At 55.2% G+C, this 19512-nt stretch overlaps 1 protein-coding gene and 1 pseudogene across 2 annotated transcripts; both read right to left on the bottom strand.

The window, feature by feature from the left end:
• Positions 1-4975: 4975 nt before the first annotated feature.
• SOX13 (SRY-box transcription factor 13) lies at positions 4976-19287 on the bottom strand. Of its 2 annotated transcripts, none has more exons than XM_029069481.2 (13): positions 19088-19287; positions 18612-18720; positions 17383-17469; positions 16420-16592; positions 15648-15716; positions 14435-14549; positions 13265-13353; positions 11461-11623; positions 10720-10829; positions 9902-9998; positions 9390-9533; positions 7957-8173; positions 4976-6688 (listed from the first exon to the last, which is right to left on the bottom strand). In XM_029069481.2, exons 1-13 carry the CDS (start codon positions 19283-19285, stop codon positions 6412-6414), a joined length of 1848 nt encoding a protein of 615 aa, XP_028925314.1. In that variant the 5' UTR covers positions 19286-19287; the 3' UTR covers positions 4976-6411. The 2 variants fall into 2 exon arrangements, with proteins under 2 accessions (XP_028925314.1, XP_028925316.1); XM_029069483.2 differs by having other exon boundaries at positions 14435-14546.
• LOC114813476 lies at positions 11307-11407 on the bottom strand (annotated as a pseudogene).
• Positions 19288-19512: the final 225 nt, after the last annotated feature.

Here is a 19512-nt window from a genome sequence, read left to right as displayed (position 1 = left end):
TGCTGATGCAAGGGAAGAGAGAGTTTCCTGTTCTTTGGGCCTGGCCCCGGACGCAGCCCCAGATATTACTGCGTTACTACTGACGCTGCCGCTATCAGCTATTAGCTGCTGCACGCTAATTCAGAGCTTTCCTTACCGGGTGGAATCGAACACGGCCGGGTCACGTGGAGACTACTGAGAGGAATCGGGGCCCCGCTGCAGCAGGAAGGAGAGGTCGGGTAATTATTCTGGACCGTGACGCCGCTGGCGAGGAAGGCGGGGACAAGATGGCTCCCAAAGGACTCTACGAGCCTCGGCCGGTCCTGGTCCGCCACTGCGGCCTCCGGGGATTCCAGTTCCTCCCGGGGGAGAAAGCAGGAGGAGGTGGGTGGGAGGAAGAGCCCCTCAGAGCTCACGATCTCAAGGATCCAGTAGGAATCATGGCAGAGTGCCACTAGGGCATCCCCCTGCCAGGGCCCCGACTGCCGGCCTCCCGTCCGGCGGCCCCCCGCTGGCCTCGGTCCCGTTCCCTCGCCCGATTGCGCTAACGGACCCTGGAGTTCGAGGCAGCCGACACGACCCGACGGCAAGGCCCCCAGAAAAGTCACCGTGACTCGGAAGTCGTGGGGCACGAGGCGGACCCCAAGGCAGCAGAATGGCCACATCCTCCTCCTCCTCCTCATCGTCGTAACTGTGGTATGTAAGCGCTTACTATGCATCAAGCACTGTGCTAAGCAATCCCACTCCCACATGGGACTCCCAGTCTAATGGCAAGGGGGAACTAGGGTCCCTGCGTCTCTGACCCACCCTATGATACCTCACATTTCTTCCTTACGGCGACGATGCTTTGCTTTTAAGCACTTATGTGCCAGACACTGTACTAGGCACTGGAGTAGATACGAGCTGATCAGGTCGGACACAGCCAATGCCCCCATTCAGATGCTCACGAGCCGAATCCCCATTTTACAGATTAGGTAACTGAGGCTTAGAGAAGTTAAGTGACCTGTCCAAGGTCACACAGCAGACATGTGGCAGAGTCAGGATTAAAACTCAGAACCCCCGACTCTGAGGCCCATGCTCTTTCCAATAAACCACACCGCTTTTCAACTGCTTATCACTTACGCTGAGGAACCCAGGCACCGCCAGGCTGTAAAGATCCTCATTTTCCTAGAATCGGTCGGCGAGCATAGAGGCAGGTAAAGGGACATGGTGGCATCTGGGCACCCACTCCATACTCAGAGGGGAAACTGAGCCACCCTCTCTCTCCCAAGCCCACCCCATGCCAACCAAGGGGGTTCTAGGCCCAGTCAACCCCTTCTCTCCCCCATGCCAGCTTTGGGAGCTCTGGGCCTTTGGGGAGCTGAGGACTGGAGTGAGGAGAAGAAAGGGCAGCATCAAGGACCACTGCCCCGACAGTCCGAGGCTCAACCCTGCTAGTCCCGGCTAGCGGGAAGCCAATTAGTGGGATCGGTCTCCGGGGAGCCGGTGGGCGGCCAAGACGGAGGGGCGACTCGCCCCCCCGCCCCCCAGACGAACCCTCACCGGGGCTCTTCCCACTGCCGGCCAGGATTCTCGGGTGGGGAAATTAAGGTACTCAGAAGAGGGGAAGAAGCAACCTGAATCTGTATGGCCCACATCCTTCCCTGACAGGGTTCTGTCAGTCCCAGCCTCCATTTCAAAGATCCTCTGGCAGGAGATGAGGGGAAGGGGATGGAAACCGGGAAGGAGCGAGTTCGCTCAGCGTTACCTCAGACTGGGCCTCTGTTCTCCGGCTCCCAGCGAAGGGCGGGTAGGAGGCGGGCAGGCGAGGAGTGAGCCAGTGGGAGGTGGGCAGGAGGTAGTTGGAAGGACAGGCGGTAGGTAGGTGGAAGGCAGCGTCACCTAACGGGCAAGCAGCGTGGCTCAGTGGAAAGAGCCCGGGCTTCGGAGTCAGAGGTCATGGGTTCGACTCCCGGCTCTGCCACTTGTCAGCTGTGTGACTGTGGGCAAGTCACTTAACTTCTCTGTGCCTCAGTTACCTCCTCTGTAAAATGGGAATTAACTGTGAGCCTCACGTGGGACGACCTGATTATCCTGTATCAGGATACGGGATACAGTGGCAGAGCCGGGATTCGAACCCGTGACCTCGGAGTCCCAAGCTCCACTGAGCCACGGGACTGAGGAAGGGTCTTCAGGGTGAAAAGGAGGAGGAGAGGGAAGATCCTGGGCCGGACGGGGAGGGAGGGAAGGGCGGGAAGGGCGTCCAGTGGACAAATAAACCGGGAACAGCAGAGGAACGATTCCGCTGTCGGCCACCGGGGGGCGCGCGCCACAGAGCTTGGCCCCAGCACCGCCCCAGTCCAAACGGGAGTCAGGATACAAATCCCGTTGGAATCCAACGGGATTTCTGAGAGGGAAGGAGGCAGGCTCAGCAAACCGGGATGCCAGACCAGGGGCGGGACCACCGGGGGTACCCACGCCACCCGGCCCAGAGGCCAGAAGGCCACTAGGTTGCAGGTTGAGCAGCACCAGGATGGAGGAGCCGTAGTCTTTCCTCACACTCAGCCCTCGTTTCCCTCACTCCTTCTCCCTTCTGCATCACCCGCGCACCTGGATTTGCACCCTACCCTCAGCCCCAGGGCACTTATGTACATAACCGTCATCGATTATATATTAACGTCCGTCTCTCCCAATAGACCGTAACCTCCTTGTGGGCAGGGAACTTGTCAACCGACTCTAAGTGAACTCTTCCGAGCACTCAGAGCGGTGCCCTGTACTGGGTAAATACGATGGACCGATCGATTCCGGAATTCTCCCGGTTCCACGCACGGAGGGATGTTCGGAAAACCAGCCTCAGGGGGCCACGGGCCACCAAGTTCTCGTCAGATGCCGAAGTATCGCGTTATCATCATCTTTCTTTAAGATTGTCTTACTGTGATCGGTAAAACTGAGGCAAAACCTACCCCTTACCTTCCTCCCTCAGGAGGCCTCGTGACCCTGAAAAGAATAGGGAAACGAAGGGAAACAGGCCCTAAGACAGGTGGGCTAGGCCGCAGACAGGAAAGGAGATAGAGAGAAGCAGAGAAAGTCAGGGATGGAGAGCAGGAGTGGATGGGGAGGGCCGTGGCAGAGAGTCTGTGGGGTCGGACTAGCAGGGGGTCTGAGCACGGGCTTGCTGGAGGCCTCTGGCTTTCCATGGGGTCGCGGGGGTGGGGTGGAGGTGGGGAGGGCAGTGAGGTCTGGCAGAGCGGAGCAGGAAATTCCACATGAATTGAAAAGTCGGAAGGTACGAATGTGAGTTTCCCTGCATCCAGGGATGGAACCGGGGCCCATTTGGCGCATGCAAGACTTTTTGCCTCCTCTTCCCTTCCTCTTCTTCTCCTCCTCCTCTCCTCCCAAGCCCTCAGGACTCCCACAGGGGTATCTGGCCCCGAGCCCCACTGGTTCACGGCACTAAGCCTTCTGCAAACTCCCAGAAGCTCCGGGCTCCATCTCCAGGACACCCAGGGACAATAGCCCATGGCCTGCACCCCCGCAGACGCTGATGAGCCCCAGCTCCCGAAGGCACCCTCTCGGGGGAGGTCAGAGGGCCAGGGTGCCTCTGGAGAGAAGGGGTCTGAGGAGGGGCTGAAAGGGTTGTGGAATCAGGGAGCTGGACGGATTCCTCTCCGTCCTATCTCTTCATTTCCCCCAACCCTGCTCCCGAGAGGCAGTCTAGCAGGGTCTTACATTTGGGGAGGTGAGAGGGGCAGGAACAGGGGCTAAAGGCCAGCAGTGGCTGCTCCTTTCTCCTGCCCTCCTTACCCCAGCCAGCATCTCCCCAGCATGGTACCCGACTCACAGCAAACGCTGGCTGGGGGGGCTCTGAGGAAAAGATCCGGGAGCAGTATACTAGTGGAGCAGTGTACCAGAAGAATGGTAAGGGACAACTAGACCTCTCCCCTAATCAAATGCACCCTCTCCCCTTGGGGTCTCAGGCAAGGGCCATGGTCCCAAATGTTCTTGCTTTATTGTGCCAACAGAAAAAAAACAAAAAACAAAACAAAAAAACAACCCAGATTGTAAACAGATCAGAGAAATATACAGGTTAAGTTACTCATCATCTTATCTCATTAACAAAATAAAGCCCTATCTATGTTTACTGTCATAAAAAAGAAACAACCAGAAGAGAGGTGGGGGCTAGGGAAGTTAGGGGGATGGGAGAGTTTGGGGAGGCAGTGAGGGACTGGGGGGGATTTGAGGATCTGTCCCACGGTGGAGGAAGGGGGGGAGGGGGGAGAAGCGACCTCTCCCCAGCCCCTAGGTCAAGAAAAGACTCATCAATTCCTTTCCATTTTCCTGGGAAAATAAATAAATAAATGCGAAAAGAGAGGATTGCTGGGTAAGAGAGTCCCTGAGGGAATGGCAGGGGACAGGGAGGAAGTGGGGTGATTTAATCTCCTAATCTTCCCCCCATAATACACACGCACCCCATCCACACCTACACAAGCATACATCAACACATACACACCACAGCACCCACACAATACATATTAACACACCCATATTAACCTATGCACACAGGCGTCCAAACGTACATGTGTGCAAATGCACGCGTGCGCACACACACAAACACACAACCCCCCCCCCACCCCACCCCCGCCCCCCGGCTCCCTGAAGCTGCCCTCGTAACTAGCCCCGGCGGCCGGCCCCGGCAGCCCTGCCAGGATGGATCCAGAAGCAGTGAGTTCCCAGCCAGACCCTGGGAGCTCGGCTCACGGGCCTCTCGTCTCTTTCCTCGGCCTCCTCTCTCGCCCCCTCGCCCCTCAACCTCTCGCGGCTGGGGGCAGCGAGTGGGCCCCATCTCCCTGCCCCCTCTGCTGAGAACCAGGATGGCAGCCGGTTGGGAGAGCGAGGAGGGGCAGGGGAGGAGAGCCAAGGTCTGGAGGCCACAGTTCATTCTCAGGCAGCTCGGAGCTAAAAACAGCTCCGTGGGAATTTGTTGGCAGAGGCGGGGAGGAAGGGGGGCCGGGGGGGGGGGGACGACACAGGGGTGAGATCCAGGCCTCCGGCACAGTTCGGAGGCAACAGCCACGGGACAGAACGAGAGGGCTGGGGAACAAAGACTCAGAGGCAGCCTGGACAGGCTGGAGACTGAGAAGGCAGCAGAGATAGAGAGAGACACGAAGGAGGACAAAGGCTAGAGACAGAGAAGGCAGCAGAGACGTAGAGAGGCACGAGGGTGGAGCAGGAGACGCCGAGAGACAGCCGAGAGGGAGACAGAGCTGTGGAAAGACAGACACACAAAGAGACTCACAGAAACCGAGACAATGCGAAACACAGGGTCTCAGAGAGACCCAGAGGCGGACGTACAAAGAAAGGCACACAGAGGCTTAGAGACCCCAAGACACAGCCCCCACACAAAGCCAGCCAGAGACAGAGGGAAACAAGAGAGGCCCAGAGAGACGTGCAAAACCCTCAGAGACAGGCTGGAACACACCCACACAGAGGCGGGAACTCACTGCCGGGACACAGGGGAGACAGAAAAGGCACACAGACACACACATACATGTGCATGCACACGCATACACACACACACAGCCTGCCTGGAAGAAGACAAGGGGTTCTTAGAGGCCCTAGCGAGAGACAGAGGCAGAGACAAACCTTCTCATACAGTCCTGGCAGAGGCTCAGAAAACCCAAGAGGACAAGGCCCCAAAGGAAAGAATCCCAGCAAAGGGGGAGAAGAGGAGGAGGAAGGAGGTGGGGGGAGGAAGGGGGGTGGTCCCGGGACGGGGAGAATCCCTGGTACTGACTGGCACAGGGAATGAATGGAGCCCAAGATTCTCCCTGGGCACAGGGCTGGAGGTGAGGGGGAGGAAGAAAATCAACACACAAAATAAGCAGTTCCTGGAGGGGTAGGGGCGGAGAGGGGGTCCGAGTGGCCCCAGCTGCTCTGGCCCCAAACAGGGGAGAAAGGGTCCCAAGGGGTGACCACACAATGGCTTTCTGTTGGTGGGCACAGGAGGGCTGTGCCAGGCTCAGCTGGCATTTGAAGTTTCCAGGCCCGTCTGGGAGGCTTCTCCTCCTTTTCTTTCCCAGCCACGGCCTACGCTCCCAGACCCCCACTCAGTCCCCGACATTCCCCCCGCCACTAGAGAAAGTAAGTCCTCGGCGACGCTAATCCAAGGCCACGTAAGTCTCCCTTTCTCTTGGGCGCAGTGTCCGCCGTCCGGTCTCCCCTCCTCAGCACACATATCTACATATGCACAGCTCCCCCCTGGCCCCAGGACACCCGTCAGGGAAGTGCTCTCCTGTGCCCGGCAACCCGCGGGGCCCCCCGCCCCGGGGCCAGGGACCAAGCACTTCCCCGCCCAACTCCCCCCCCGCCCCGGCTCCCTGGCTCTGCCCGGGGCGGGGCCGGCCGGGACGGGGCCGGCCGGGGCAGGGTCCCCCGGTACCCACACGTCTGGGCTCAGTCCGTGAGGACCACCAATTCCCCATCGCTCTTGTCTTCACCCTCCGAGTCCGAGTCCTCGCTGTACCGGTACATCTCGCCTTCGGCCACGGAGTGTCCGTCCTCCGGCCCGTCCCCTTCCTCCTTGAGGCTGCGGGTGTTGACGATGACGGGCATGCTCGGGTCCAGGCCCCGAGGCAGATAGGGGTCCAGCAGAGGCTGGGCCAGGGGCACGCCCGCCGCCCGCGGGTACAGGACTTCTGGAGAGCCGAGGGGCATCGGGCCCCCTGGTGGGCTGGAAGGGAGGAAGGCGGAGGGAGCGTTAGCACCCCAACTAACCCAACGGAGCCCTCCCCCGGAGCTGCAGCCACAGACAGGGAGAGGGGCTCCCCCCGCACCCACCAGGGCTAACATGAGACCGGCGGCTTCAGAAGGGTGGGTTCCACACAGCGTGGAGCCTCCCAGACGCCTTCTTACCCCCCCGGGGGCCCACCTGGGCCGTCCAGAATGACAGCGGGACCTCTCCTCCAACTTCTGCCCCTCCAAAAACCAGGTTGGGACAGGAGGTAGGGCCAGCAACGGCACCGGCGGGTGGGTCTCTCAATGTCCAGGTGGGTTCCGGCCGGGGCTGGGCGGAGCCCGACTGACACCCCACCCTGTGCCCCAGCTATAGCCTTTTTAAGTGAAGTTTGGGAGCCAAACATCCTTGGAGATGACCACCACCCACTGCCCACTGCCCCTGGGGGCCCAGGCCACAGAAGGGGAGAAAGGCAGTGGGGTCAGGGCCTAGGGAGAGGTCCACCTATACACATGCCCGCAGACACTCCTAGTCATCCGACCACGCACAAGCACACGCACTCCAACCCCAGGTCCCAGCCTGCCTCTGGACAATCGCAGTCACGTTCATAAACGTGGAATTTCTCTTTCCCTTTCTCTCTCACACACACACACACACACACACACTCTGCCACGGTCACACACACACACACATTCAATCACACATCCACATCCTCACACAGTTATGCAATTCAATCATACATACAACTGCCACATACAGTCACATACACTATCAATTACACAACTGTGCAAGTATACCACAACCATACAGCCGAGAGTTGACCAGCTCCAGGCATACCCATGCGTGCATGCACATATACATACATACAATACACACACATTCACACATACACACACAGTTACACACATTCCCCCACAGTCACACACACATTCAATCACACACACATCCTCACACAGTTACACACATTCAATCATTCACACACACTGCCACACACAGTAGCATAGACTATCAATCACACAACTGGGCACGTATACCCCACCCCTCTAGCTGAATTGCCCACTTCCAGGCACGGGCACACACCCACCCACACATGCACACGCCAACCATTAGCTTACTGTCACGGTCTCACACCCCCAAATCCTTTCCATTCAGCGACAGAGCCCTCCAGCCAGCGACGTGACCACAGAGAGCGATTCCGGCCAACCGACTGTCGAGGCATCCCGGGCCGGGCCCTCGCTACCAAGGACTGGGGCCGGGGCACTCACGTGATCAGGTAGCTCTGGCGGGCATCCTGGCGCCGGTTCCTCATCAGGGCCTTGTACTCGCCCACCCGGAGCCGCTTGCCCTCCACGATGCAGGTACGCTTGGGCCGGGGCTTGTACTTGTAGTCGGGATATTTCTCCAGGTGCTGCCGGCTCAGCCGCGCCTGCTCCTCGTAGTACGGCTGCTTCTCCTGGTTCGTCATGGACTTCCAGCGGGAGCCTAGCGGCGGCGACCGAACAATCGAACGCTCAGTCAGCGGGTCCGGCAGTCTGTCAGTCAGTCAGGCGGCCAGCTGGCCGGTCAACCAGTCGGTTGGCCAGTCAGCCAGCTAGTCAATCATTCAGTTAGTTGTCCAGCCAGCCAACTAGCCAGACAACCGGCCAGCTAGTCAGTCAGTCGGTCAGTCAGTCAGTTAACCAGTTAGCAACCAGTCAGTCAGCCAGACAACCAGACAGCCAGCCGATCGATCGGTTAGCCAACCAGCCAGCCAGAGAGTACACTGCCCGGCACCACCAAGGGGAAGGCTAGGCAGAATCAGATTCCCGCCCTGGGATCCCCATCCCCATACACACTCACACATACACAGGTGGGCTTCTGCTGCGGCCCTTTGGGCAGTAGTGAATTCACATGGCGTTACCGCATCCCCCCCAGATTAACCCATGAGCCCCTCACTTCCCAGGACCTTTTACTTGCAGGATTTAAACCCACAAAGAAGAGGTTACTCCTGCCTTCCCCGGTAGCTAGGCAATGCCCTACTGGCAGACAACTCTGACCCAGCCTCAGGAGAGCTGGGCTGAGACCTCCAGCTCCCAGGGACACGGAGGGGTGGGGCTAGTGCCAGAGACCCCATTGGCCTGGGGCAAGGAAAAGGGGGCTCACTCCCGGTGCCTTGCCATGACCCCTATTTTTCTCACAGTGTGTCTTTCAGCAAGGAGCTGAGGTTAAAATAGCCCTCTCTGCCCCACTGTCACCACCACCACCAGCACCGGTGATTAGACTCTCCATTTCTCATCTGTCAGTGTTCCCAGTGCCATGCCTGCAGCTCAGAGAGGAGCGACAGGAGGATGAGGGGTGGGAGATAAGGTCTGAAGAAGAGGGGGGAGACCTCGGCCCAGCCAGCAGCCACCACTGACGACGTCCTCCTTTGGAACGAGAAGCGGTCCTCGTCCCAGGCTGACAGATCCCTGACCAGGGCAGAGCCCCCAACTCATCCCCCATTGAGGCTTTCAGCAGGGATTTAGGGCCCCAACTAGGAATCTGGACCCCCGGGGTTCTGCCTCCGATGCCCAGGGGTCCACCTGGGGCTAGCCACGATGGGGCCACGGGGAACAGCCAATACGAAGGAGTCCGAGCCCAGTTCAGCCCTGCCACTGAGCTCATCCACGTCCCCCTGCCACACGCCCAGGAAGCCGAGGAGCCACCTGGGAAATCTCACCCAGGATCTTGCTGATGCTGGAATTGTGCATGTCTGGGAAGGCCTGGAGGATTTTCCTCCTCTCATCCTTGGCCCACACCATGAAGGCATTCATGGGCCGCTTGATGTGGTTGTTGTTCCTGGACTCGGGGAAGTGGCGGGAGCCTGTCGGGAGGAGAGAAAAGTCAGAAAGCCAGTGGCCAGGTCCAGAAGGGCCGGGAAGAGAGGGGTGTTTGCTGGAGGTGGTGAGCATCCTGCAGCTCTCCTACAACCAGGGGGCACTGGAGGCTCATGGGCACCACCCCCAAACCTGTGGGCGCTGAATTAGGCAATTCCTTGCTGTGTTTCTCTTGCCCGAAAAGGACCTTCCAATGCCAGCGAAAGGAAGCATGGTGAGAGATAGCAAGAGCTCAGAACCCAAGCCCTGTAATTCTCTGGCCCCGGCTTGGCCGAAGCCCACCGCCCTGGGACCTCTAATAGGAGGGTGAGGGGTTTTTTGCCCTTTGTATTTTCCCTCCCCGGGAGGCTCATACCGTCCATGTCACAGCTCAGCATGGCCTCATCCAGCGGAGGCCCACAGTTCTCCTCCAGTCGGTCCTTGAGCGGGGACGAGTCCAGACTGAGGAGGTCCTGCAGGCCCCACAGCACAGCACTTAAGTCCCAGCCCCACAGCATTTATGTCCCAGACCCCACAGCATTTATATGTGCCTCAGTTATCTCATCTGTAAAATGGGGATTAAAACTGTGAGCCCCACGTGGGATAACCTGATCACCTTGTATCCTCTCCAGCACTTAGAACAGTGCTTTGCACATAGTAAGCGCTTAACAAATGCCATCATTATTATTATATCTGTAATTTATTTATTTGTATTGATGTAAGCACTCAATAAATATGATTGAACGAATAAATGATGTCTGTCTCCTCTCCTCTAGACTTTAAACTCGTTGTGGGCAGGGAATGTGTCTGTTTATTGTTGTATTGTACTCTCCCAAGCACTCAGTACAGTGCTCTGCACACAGTAAGTGCTCAATAAATATGATTGAATGAATGAATGCAGGCCCAGGGAGGACAAAGTGGGGTCAGTGCCCAGAAGTTTGGGCCCCTGCTCTACTTCCCAACATGCTCACCTTCTCCCTGGGTCCTTCGATCTTCCGGTCCCTGCTCTTCCTTCCCCGGATCCCAGCCCTTGCTCATCTCCTGTTGCCTCCCTGACCCCGAATCCCCGATTCTTCCCTCCCCTCAATCTCCTTCAACGGCCAACCGGAGCTCTCAGGTGTACTGCCAACCCCTTGCCTCCTCCTGCCAAATCCCCCACTCCAAGCCGGGAGCCGGAGCCCGGAGGTCTCTCACCTTCCTGTAGGGGTGGCTGGGGGCACTCTCCATGGCTCCACTGTGCCCATGCAGCAGCTGGCGGGCATCCTGGATGGCCTTGGTGATGGCATCACCCTCCCCCAGGAACCCTGCCAGAGTCACAGAGAACAGGAATGGAGAGAAAAAGGGACAGAGAGGAAAGAAAGATGAAACAGATAAGGAGGACAAATGAGTTCTCAAATCTCCTAGAGCCCCTTCTTTCCTCCAGAGACCTTCTATCCCCATTAGCACTCACTCCTTTCTCCCCCTTTCACACTGATTTCCTTTCCCACCTTCCTGGCACAAGGAGACCCTTGGGGTGAGGCACCCAAAGTCCCCACCAGTTGCCAACTAGAAATACAGGGCTTCGGGTCCCCGTCAAGGGCCTGGGAGGGGAAATCCATCCATTCATTCATTCAATTCACTCAATCATATTCATTAAGCATTTACTTTGTGCAGAGCACTATACTAAGCACTTGGGAATGAACAATACAAACAATAAAGAGTGACAATCCCCTCCCACAATGAGCTCACAGTCTGGGGGGGGTGGAGGAGACAGACATCAATACAAATAAATAAAATTACAGAAAAATATAGAACACTTCATGACCTTGCTTGTCATCCTTGGGGAGGGGACATGCTAATCTCTCTATCGTTTGAATTTTAGAATATGTGCTGCCGAGCAGCCTCTCTCTCAGGGTGAGACGAAGGGCTGGGGGGCTGGAGGTGGGGCAGACTTACCCAGGGGCAGACTGGGTGGGCTGGACTGCAGGTCCCGGGTAGGGCCCCCATGGCTGGAAGGGAGGGGGCCGCAGCCACTCAGCTTCAGGCTTGGGGAGCTGGAGGTGTTGGGCAGCTCGGGGCCTTTGGGTTTCGCTGTCAGGTTGAGCGGCTGAGAGGGCTCCTGGCAGAGGCGGTAACAGAAAGAGGCAGAGACAGGGAAGGGAGAGACACAGAAAGGGAGAGATAGTGCCGAGGAGAGACACCGAGAAAGAAAAGCAGGGAGACAGCGAGAAGCAGAGAAAGAACCTCGGAGACAGGTAAGAGAAAGCAAAAGATACACGGTGAGGCAGGCAGACACACACGTACGTGCCACAAAGACGTAGGCAGAGGGAGAAGTGGGAGGGGAAGAGGTGAAGAAGAAAAGCTGTTGAGTCAAGGGCTCTTCCCCACTAGCTTTTTTTTAATGGTGTTTGTTAAGTGCTTACTATGTGTCAAACACTATTCTAAGCACTGGAATAGATATGAATTAATTAGGTTGGACACAGTCCCTGTCCTGCATGGGGCTCACCGTCCAAGTAAGAGGGAGCGCAGGAGAACTGAGGCCCAGGGAAGTTAAGTGACTTGCCCAAGGCCACACCACAAGCAAATGGCAGAGCCGGGATTAGAACTCAGGTCCTCTGACTCCCAGGTCTATGCTTTTTCCACAAGGCCATGCTGCTGCTCAGCTTGGGGGCAAGGAGCATGTCCTACCAACTCTGTTAAACTGTACTCTCCCAAGTTCTTAGTACAGAACTTTGAACACAGTAAGCACTCAATAAACATGATTGATTGATTGATAGGAAGAGATGCTGAGTCGGTGGCTCTTCACCTTTTGGGCAGGGAAAATGTCTACCAAATCTGCTATATTGCACTCTCCCAAGAGCTTAGCCCAGTGCTCTGCACATAGTAAGTGCTCAATAAATATGACTGATAGATTTACCGATTGATCACTCACCACGGTCGGAGAGAGACGACCCACAGGACTGCAGCTCTACCTCCTCCCATTTTAAGCCCTCCTCCACTTTGGGCCTCCCCCCGACTCCTTCCACCCGAGGGTGGGATTCCCCAAGGAATCCACAATTCCCTCTAGATTGTAAGCTCAATGTAGACAGGAAATGTGTATATCAACTCTTCTTATATTGTATTCTCCCAAGGGCTTAGTACAGTGCTCTGCACACAGTCAGCACTCAGTAAATACAACTGATTGATTGATTTCCCCTCTCGGTGCCAGACAAGTCAGTCAGTCAATTGTATTTATTGAGTGCTTATTGTGTGAGGAGCACTGTATTAAGCACTTGGGAGAGTACAATATAACAATAAACAGACACATTCCCTGCCCATACTCTTCCTCCTGCCTAGGCCCTCCCTACCCCGAACATGCCCCGGCTGAGCTGCCAGCGAGATGAACGTGAGAAGCAGCGTGGTTCAGTGGAAAGAGCATGGGCTTGGGAGTCAGAGGTCATGGGTTCTAATCCCGGCTCTGCCACTTGTCAGCTGTGTGACTTTGGGCAAGTCACTTAAATTCTCGGTGCCTCGGTTACCTCATCTGTAAAATGGGGATTAGGACTGTGAGCCTCACGGGGGACAAACTGATTACCCTGTATCTACCCCAGCGCTTAGAACAGTGCTTTGCACATAGTAAGCGCTTAACAAATACCAGCATTATTATTATTATGAATGGGGAGACTGGAAGCAGAAGGTGGCTACAGGAGAAGTTGGGAGCCCTCCCCCCCGTGTTCCCCACCCACTGACCCCAGCTCCCACAAGGGGCCGGCAGCAGTACCTGCAGGGAGTGGTGGGCTGAGACGGCTCCGGAGGTCCTCTTCACCGCAGGGGCCGGAGGGCTGTGCAGAAGCTGGAGTGGATACTCCACTGTGGCAAGGAGAAAAGCCCTGGATGAGCACAGAACAGCAGAGAACCCACTGACACGGCACCCGGGCACAGCGGCCAGCCGGCCTGGGGCAGACGGGCGGACGACACCCTGTTCTCGGATCCCACCTGCAGGCGCGGGCTTGCCCTCGGGACCCTCGGCCCCGTCCAGCTGGACGCAAGATGCCCTCACCGCCCTGACTTTGCCATTCCCTGGGGAACGTTAATGCCGGGGAGTCACCCAAGTGCCAAGTCACCCTCCCAAGTCTCACGACATGGAAGGAGAAGCAGAGCTCCAAGAAGAGAAACGATGCTAAACAGCTTCTTCTTCCCTGGATTGGTAGAGTGTGGGGGTGGCTAGAAGGAAGTCAGTCCTTGCAGAAGGTTTCAGAGAAATTAGGTGGTGGGGTAATGTGAAATTTAGGTCTGCCAACCATTTAGCAACCTAGGCTTTTTGTCCTATTTAGCCTGTCACTTCTCTTGTTCTTTGTATTATCTTCTCTGTTCCTTGCTCCTTCCCATTCCTCGGGGGATTAGATTTGCCCGGGTAGACTGAGCATTTATATAGATATCCGCTAAACTGTAAGCTTGTTGTGAATAGGGAAGGTATCTATTTATTGTTATACTGTACTCTCCCAAGCGTTTAAAGCAGTGCTCTGCACACAGTAAGGGCTCAATAAATAATATGATTCATTATAGATATATTTATATGTGTATGTGTGTGTGTGTATATATATATATACACATATATATTCATTTGTGATATACAGATAGAAAGGTGATTGATATATACATTTTACCTATATATGTATCAGGCTTGTCTTCGTAGCCATCGGAGCAGAAGACAGGCATGAGCCAATACAGAGAAAAGGCACCTGTCTTGGGCCGGGAGGTGGAAATTAGTGGCTTTGAAATTTTGGGAACTGTGTGCCTGAGTGGAAACAGCCCCCAACACGTAGCTTCTGCCTGAGTTTCTAGAACTCAGGCAGGAATGAGATCCTCAGTGTCCCCATGGTTCTAGAGGCCTCCCCGTCTGTCCCTCGAGGCAGCCGGAGGGGGCTGCCCCACCCTTCTCCACCCTTACCTGGCTTGCATGGGATGGGTTGGATGGGCAGTGCCAGTTGGGACTCGGGGGTGACGGGCAGGGGCTGGTGGCTCGGAGGGAAGGCAGGAATCATGACGTATGGCATGTTGACCTGCTGAAGGGAGAGACATCTCAGTGACTCCCTGAGGAAATGAGAGACCATCTCGTCCCCACAGCCCCCACTTTTCCCGCTTCCCAGAGGGCAAGGCAGAACTCGTGTCCAGGGACATCAGTCACTTCTGATTTCTGGCCCGATGGCTCAACCAACCCTACCAACTCTCTCATCTCCTGCCAGCCCCCAACTCGCCTTCTGGCCTTTGTCCTCCCCCTGTCTGGTCCCCAGGCCTTTGCCCCCAAAACATCCCTCATGCCTGGAATGGTGTCTCTGGTCCTGTCTGCTTTCTTCCTCTAATTCGAATCCCACCTCCTCCAGGAAGCCTTATAACCTTTTAACCTGATTAACCTCACCTCACACAATCCGAGACCCTCCCCTCCCCAGCAACTGTTCATTCCTGCTGGATCTGCTAGATTAAATGTCTGTGTGTATCTCTCCTACGTCCCGCTCCAACTGTGAGTTCCTTGGAGATGGGCGATTCGACAGTTTATGTCAATCATCAATCAATCATATTTATTGAGCACGTACTATGTTCAGAGCACTATACTAAGCACTTGGGAGAGTACAATACAACAAAATTAGCAGGCATATTCCCTGCCCATAATGAGCTTACAGTCTGGAGAGGGAGACAGGTATTAATATGCATAAATAAGTAATTTATAAGATGTAATTTAAAGATATGTACATATGTGTTGTAACCATCTACTCCATCAGACTGTAAGCTCCCCCAGGACAGGGATGGACTCCCCTACTTCTCCTTAAGCACCCAGTACAGAGCTCTGTATACAGCATGCAGCGCTCAATTACCAGTGATATTGATATTCCAGTCAAGGCGTTAATCACCTAGTATAGAGCTCTGCCCTCGGGGAGGACTCAATTCCTCACTAAGGATCTCTGAGCTCTATCTCCCCACCTACAGTCCTCTTAGGTGAGGAGAAATCTCGATACGGATCCAGGAGGAGTGCTGGGAGATGGGCATGGAATCCCGGGCCAGGAAATAGATATGGATCCAGGGGGAATACCGGGATATGGGACCGGCGGCTGGACTGTGGCTTTGAACCCGTCCTCCCTGCCGCCCCTATCAGTCTTTCTGGCTACCTGGATCTGCTGCTGAAGAAGGTTGATCTTGTGCTGTTGCTGGATGAGTTGCTGCTGTTGCTTAGCGATCTGAGGAAGGCAAGAGAGTAGGGTATTAATGGTATTAACACTGAAGCTGGGAATGGGGTCTCCTAACTCCTCAGCTCCCACCCTTCCCTCCTGGGGGCAACTCAAATATTAGAGGGGAAAGCCAGAAGGGAGTGGGGCACCCGGGGAGACCCAAGGAGGGGCCTGGAAGCAGGTCCCAGAAGCAAGGAGTAGTAAGATGTGGGTCTCTCTGACTCCCAGGAGCCCTGTGCTCTCGTGATTCACTGAGGTCCGGGTAAGACCAGGCCTGTCCAGGGCTCTGCATCACTTCAGGACTGTTTCTGGTCAAGGACTGTGACGGGGTCAGGTCCCTGCAGATTCGGGTTTCTGTCTCCCTGGTCTAGGATCTGCAGAGTGGATGGGGCTTTCTGGCCTGCCACACTGTGACCCCAACCCCAACCTTCTGCTCCCTACATACACCCACACACTCTCTCTCTCTCCCTGAAAGTCTCAAGTTCAGGGGTCTGCAGAGAGTAGACCAGACCCCCAAGGCCACTGATGCAAGATAGGGTCCTGGCCAGCCCGGTCCCAACCAGAGGGCTGAAACTCCGGGGACCCCTCTTCTGCCCTCTGACAGCTGCTTGGCTTTCTGCTGTCTGCCAGACATCAACCCCTCCCCTACGGCAAAGGCCTCTTCCGGCTCATCCAGTCTCCGAGCAGAGAGAACTGGGGCCGAAGTTCTCACCTGCTCCTGCTGCTGCCTGGCCAATTCCATCTGCTGCTGCTGCTTCTCAAACAACATGGCCGCCATGTTCTTCTGCTCCGAATGGGCTGTCAGCAGCTGGTCCCGCAGGGTGGACAGCTGGTGAATCATGACCAGGAGTTGAAGTTCCTTCTCTGCCAGACTCTCCTGGGTTCCTGCTCAAACAAGAGCCGCCCCCAACCCCAAGAGCTTGTCAGATGGTTGACCGGCCAGCCGGGTGGGCCCAGCCCCGCCTAGAGTTTCCCAGTTCCCAACAGCTGAGAGTAGGGAAGGGCCATTCTTCTTCTCTGGAACTAAAAGGAATACAATCCTCAGGCCAAATCTTTGTGACCACCACAAAGCAGAAGATTGAGATGTGATACTCGGGAGCTGAGCTAGGCAAATACCCATTAGTACATCGGTTTCCGTTTAGTAGGCAATGACTCGATAATATGTGGGTTTTCATTCGTACGTTGGATCAACAGATGCACACCCCTGGCATCTTAACCTTGAAAAAGAGACATAAACCCCTGGATTGATGGCATCCCCATCCTTCCCCGTGGCAAGAGCCGATTTGGAGTCGCTCATCACCATCAATGGTATTTACTGAGCGCTTACTATGTGCAGAACACTGTATTAGGCATTTGGGAGAGTACAGAGTTGGCAGACAAGTTCCCTGCCTAACGTGAGCCTACTCAGAGAAGCAGCGTGGCTCAGTAGAAAGAGCACGGGTTTGGGAGTCCGAGGTCATGGGTTCTAATCCCGGCTCCGCCACTTGTCAGCTGTGTGACCTTGGGCAAGTCACTTAACTTCTCTATGCCACAATTCCCTCATCTGTAAAATGGGGATGAAGACTGGGAGCCCTGTGTGGGACAACCTGATTACCTTGTATCCACCTCAGCGCTTAGAACAGTGCTTGGCACATAGGAAGCGCTTAACAAGTACCAACATTATTATATTACTCACCTTTGACCTCTTTGGTTTCCAAAGTGTTCCTTCCCAGCAGTCTCTCCTTCCAGTCACTGGAGAGAAGCTTCTCAATGGTCGGCATAACTGGGAGATAATAATAATACTAGTTAATAATTGTGGTATTTGTTAAGCAGTTACTACGTCCCATCTACTATACTAAGTGAAGGGGGTAGATCCAAATTTGGTTGAACACAGTGTCTGTCCTATTGGGGCTCAACTCTCAAACCCCATTATAGAGATGAGGTAACTGAGAAGTGAAATGACTTGCCCACGGTCACCAGTGATTGAGAGGATTTCCTCCCGACTTTCCTTTCAGAATCCTGGAAAATCCTCTTAGGTGAACGTGTGTCTGACAAAGCCAGCGATTACTGTGGCTTTGGTTAAATCAGCCAAATTGGTACCGGAATGGAGTAACACCATTCTGACCTGCAAGAGGTGAGAAATAACCCACTCTTTTCTGCCCTGATCGGGCTCTTGGAGTTATACTTGCTCACTCTTCATTAATGATGATAATAATAACAGTGACTGTGGTATCCGTTAAGGGCTTACTCTGCGTCAAGCACTGAACTGAGCACTGGAGTGGATACAAAGGGCTCACAGTCTCAGAGAATAAGCATTTCATCCCCATTTTACAGATGAGGAAACAGAGGCATAGAGAAGATAGGTGGCTTGCCCAAAGCCATATAGCAGGCAAGCTGTAGAACTGGGACTAGAACTTAAATATTTTGATGCCCAGGTCCCGTGCTCTATCCACTAGGCCTCACTGCTTCTCTTTAAAAAGGATGAAGAGAGACCAGCAAGAAAAATCATGTAAGTGATAGGAAAATGGGTCCTCTGAGGAAACTTTAAGGGACTTGAAGTGGTTCAGCCTGCAGGAGAGACAGCTGTAAAGGACCCGGGTCGCTCTCTTCAAGTTAGTGGACAGAGGTGGCACTATCTATTTGTTTCCCATTCCCACCGACAATTAAATACCAGGAAAAGGGCTTGCATGAAAGCAGATGAGATTTCACAAGAAAGGAATATAAAAATTCTCCGATTCTAGCATCTCCTCAGAGGGAAAGAAGAATTTGGGCAGTCACCTGCCGGGAGCCCGGCAGAAGGCTGAACCAGGTGACATTGGAGATGCTGTCTGGAAAGGTACAATTGTTCTCTTTTTACCTCCTCTGTAAATGCACAATTGTTCCCTTTTTACCTCCTCTGTAAATGTACAATTGTTCTCTTTTTACCATCTTTTAAATTCCTGTTGAAGTCCAGCTTCTCCTGGCTCCCAGTGGCCAGCTCTGGGGCCGGTCTCCTGGGTTCTGGAGGCCCGTCGCTCCCGGGGGACCTGCACTCCTGTAAAACAATCCAAATGATCTCACCATCAATCACTGATCTTTACTGAGTGCTCCCTGGGTACAGGAGCACTGTAGTAAGCCCTTGGGAGAGTACAATATAAGAATAAATCGACACATTCCCTGCCTGCAACGAGTTTAGAATCTAGAGGACGATTGTCCGAAGTCCCCCTGAGTCTGTGCCCAGACAAAATCCAGGGTAGCCCACCTCCTCTCCCTGTCACCCTCTAGAAGCTTGCCCGCGAGGGTGCCCACACGCTCCTGCTGGGCTATCGACAGTGGGGACCCTTCTCCCTGCTACCAAGGAACCATGGAGCACTGCCATGGAGCACCGGAAGGAGGAAACGAAGGAGCAGAGAGCACGTCACCTGTGCTGAGGCTCGGGGCTCGTTGCCATCTCGGGGCGCTCGGGGAGGGTCTCCGGGATGGGGCTCCGTGCCAGGGGTAGGCACCAGAAGAGCCTCTGGGCGGATCTCCTTCTTCTCCTCCGTCTTGATGGTGCAGTTCACCATAGTGCCCACGCCATCGAGCGCCAGGTGTGGAGAGACAGGACTCCTCATGGACATCCTGCCAGGTGGAGAGGGAGGATCGACGGGTTAAGTGGACGGCAAGGGCGGGTCTCTCCGCAAACCCACTGGCCCCTCTGGCCCCAAATGTCAATCAACAAGAGTCAGGCAGGCAGCCTGCCAGTCTTTTCTGAGCTTCCAGTTTGGGGAGCTGTGTACAAGGTGGTGCAGGTCCTGGGTTACAAAACACACTCTGCCCAAGCCTAAGATAGACACGCAGACGGTCC

This window comes from Ornithorhynchus anatinus, chromosome 7 (genome assembly GCF_004115215.2).
Source record: "Ornithorhynchus anatinus isolate Pmale09 chromosome 7, mOrnAna1.pri.v4, whole genome shotgun sequence".
Classification (NCBI taxonomy): Eukaryota; Metazoa; Chordata; class Mammalia; order Monotremata; family Ornithorhynchidae; genus Ornithorhynchus; species Ornithorhynchus anatinus.
The sequence above is the reverse complement of the archived record's forward strand: the minus strand, read 5'-3'. Positions and strand labels throughout refer to the sequence as shown.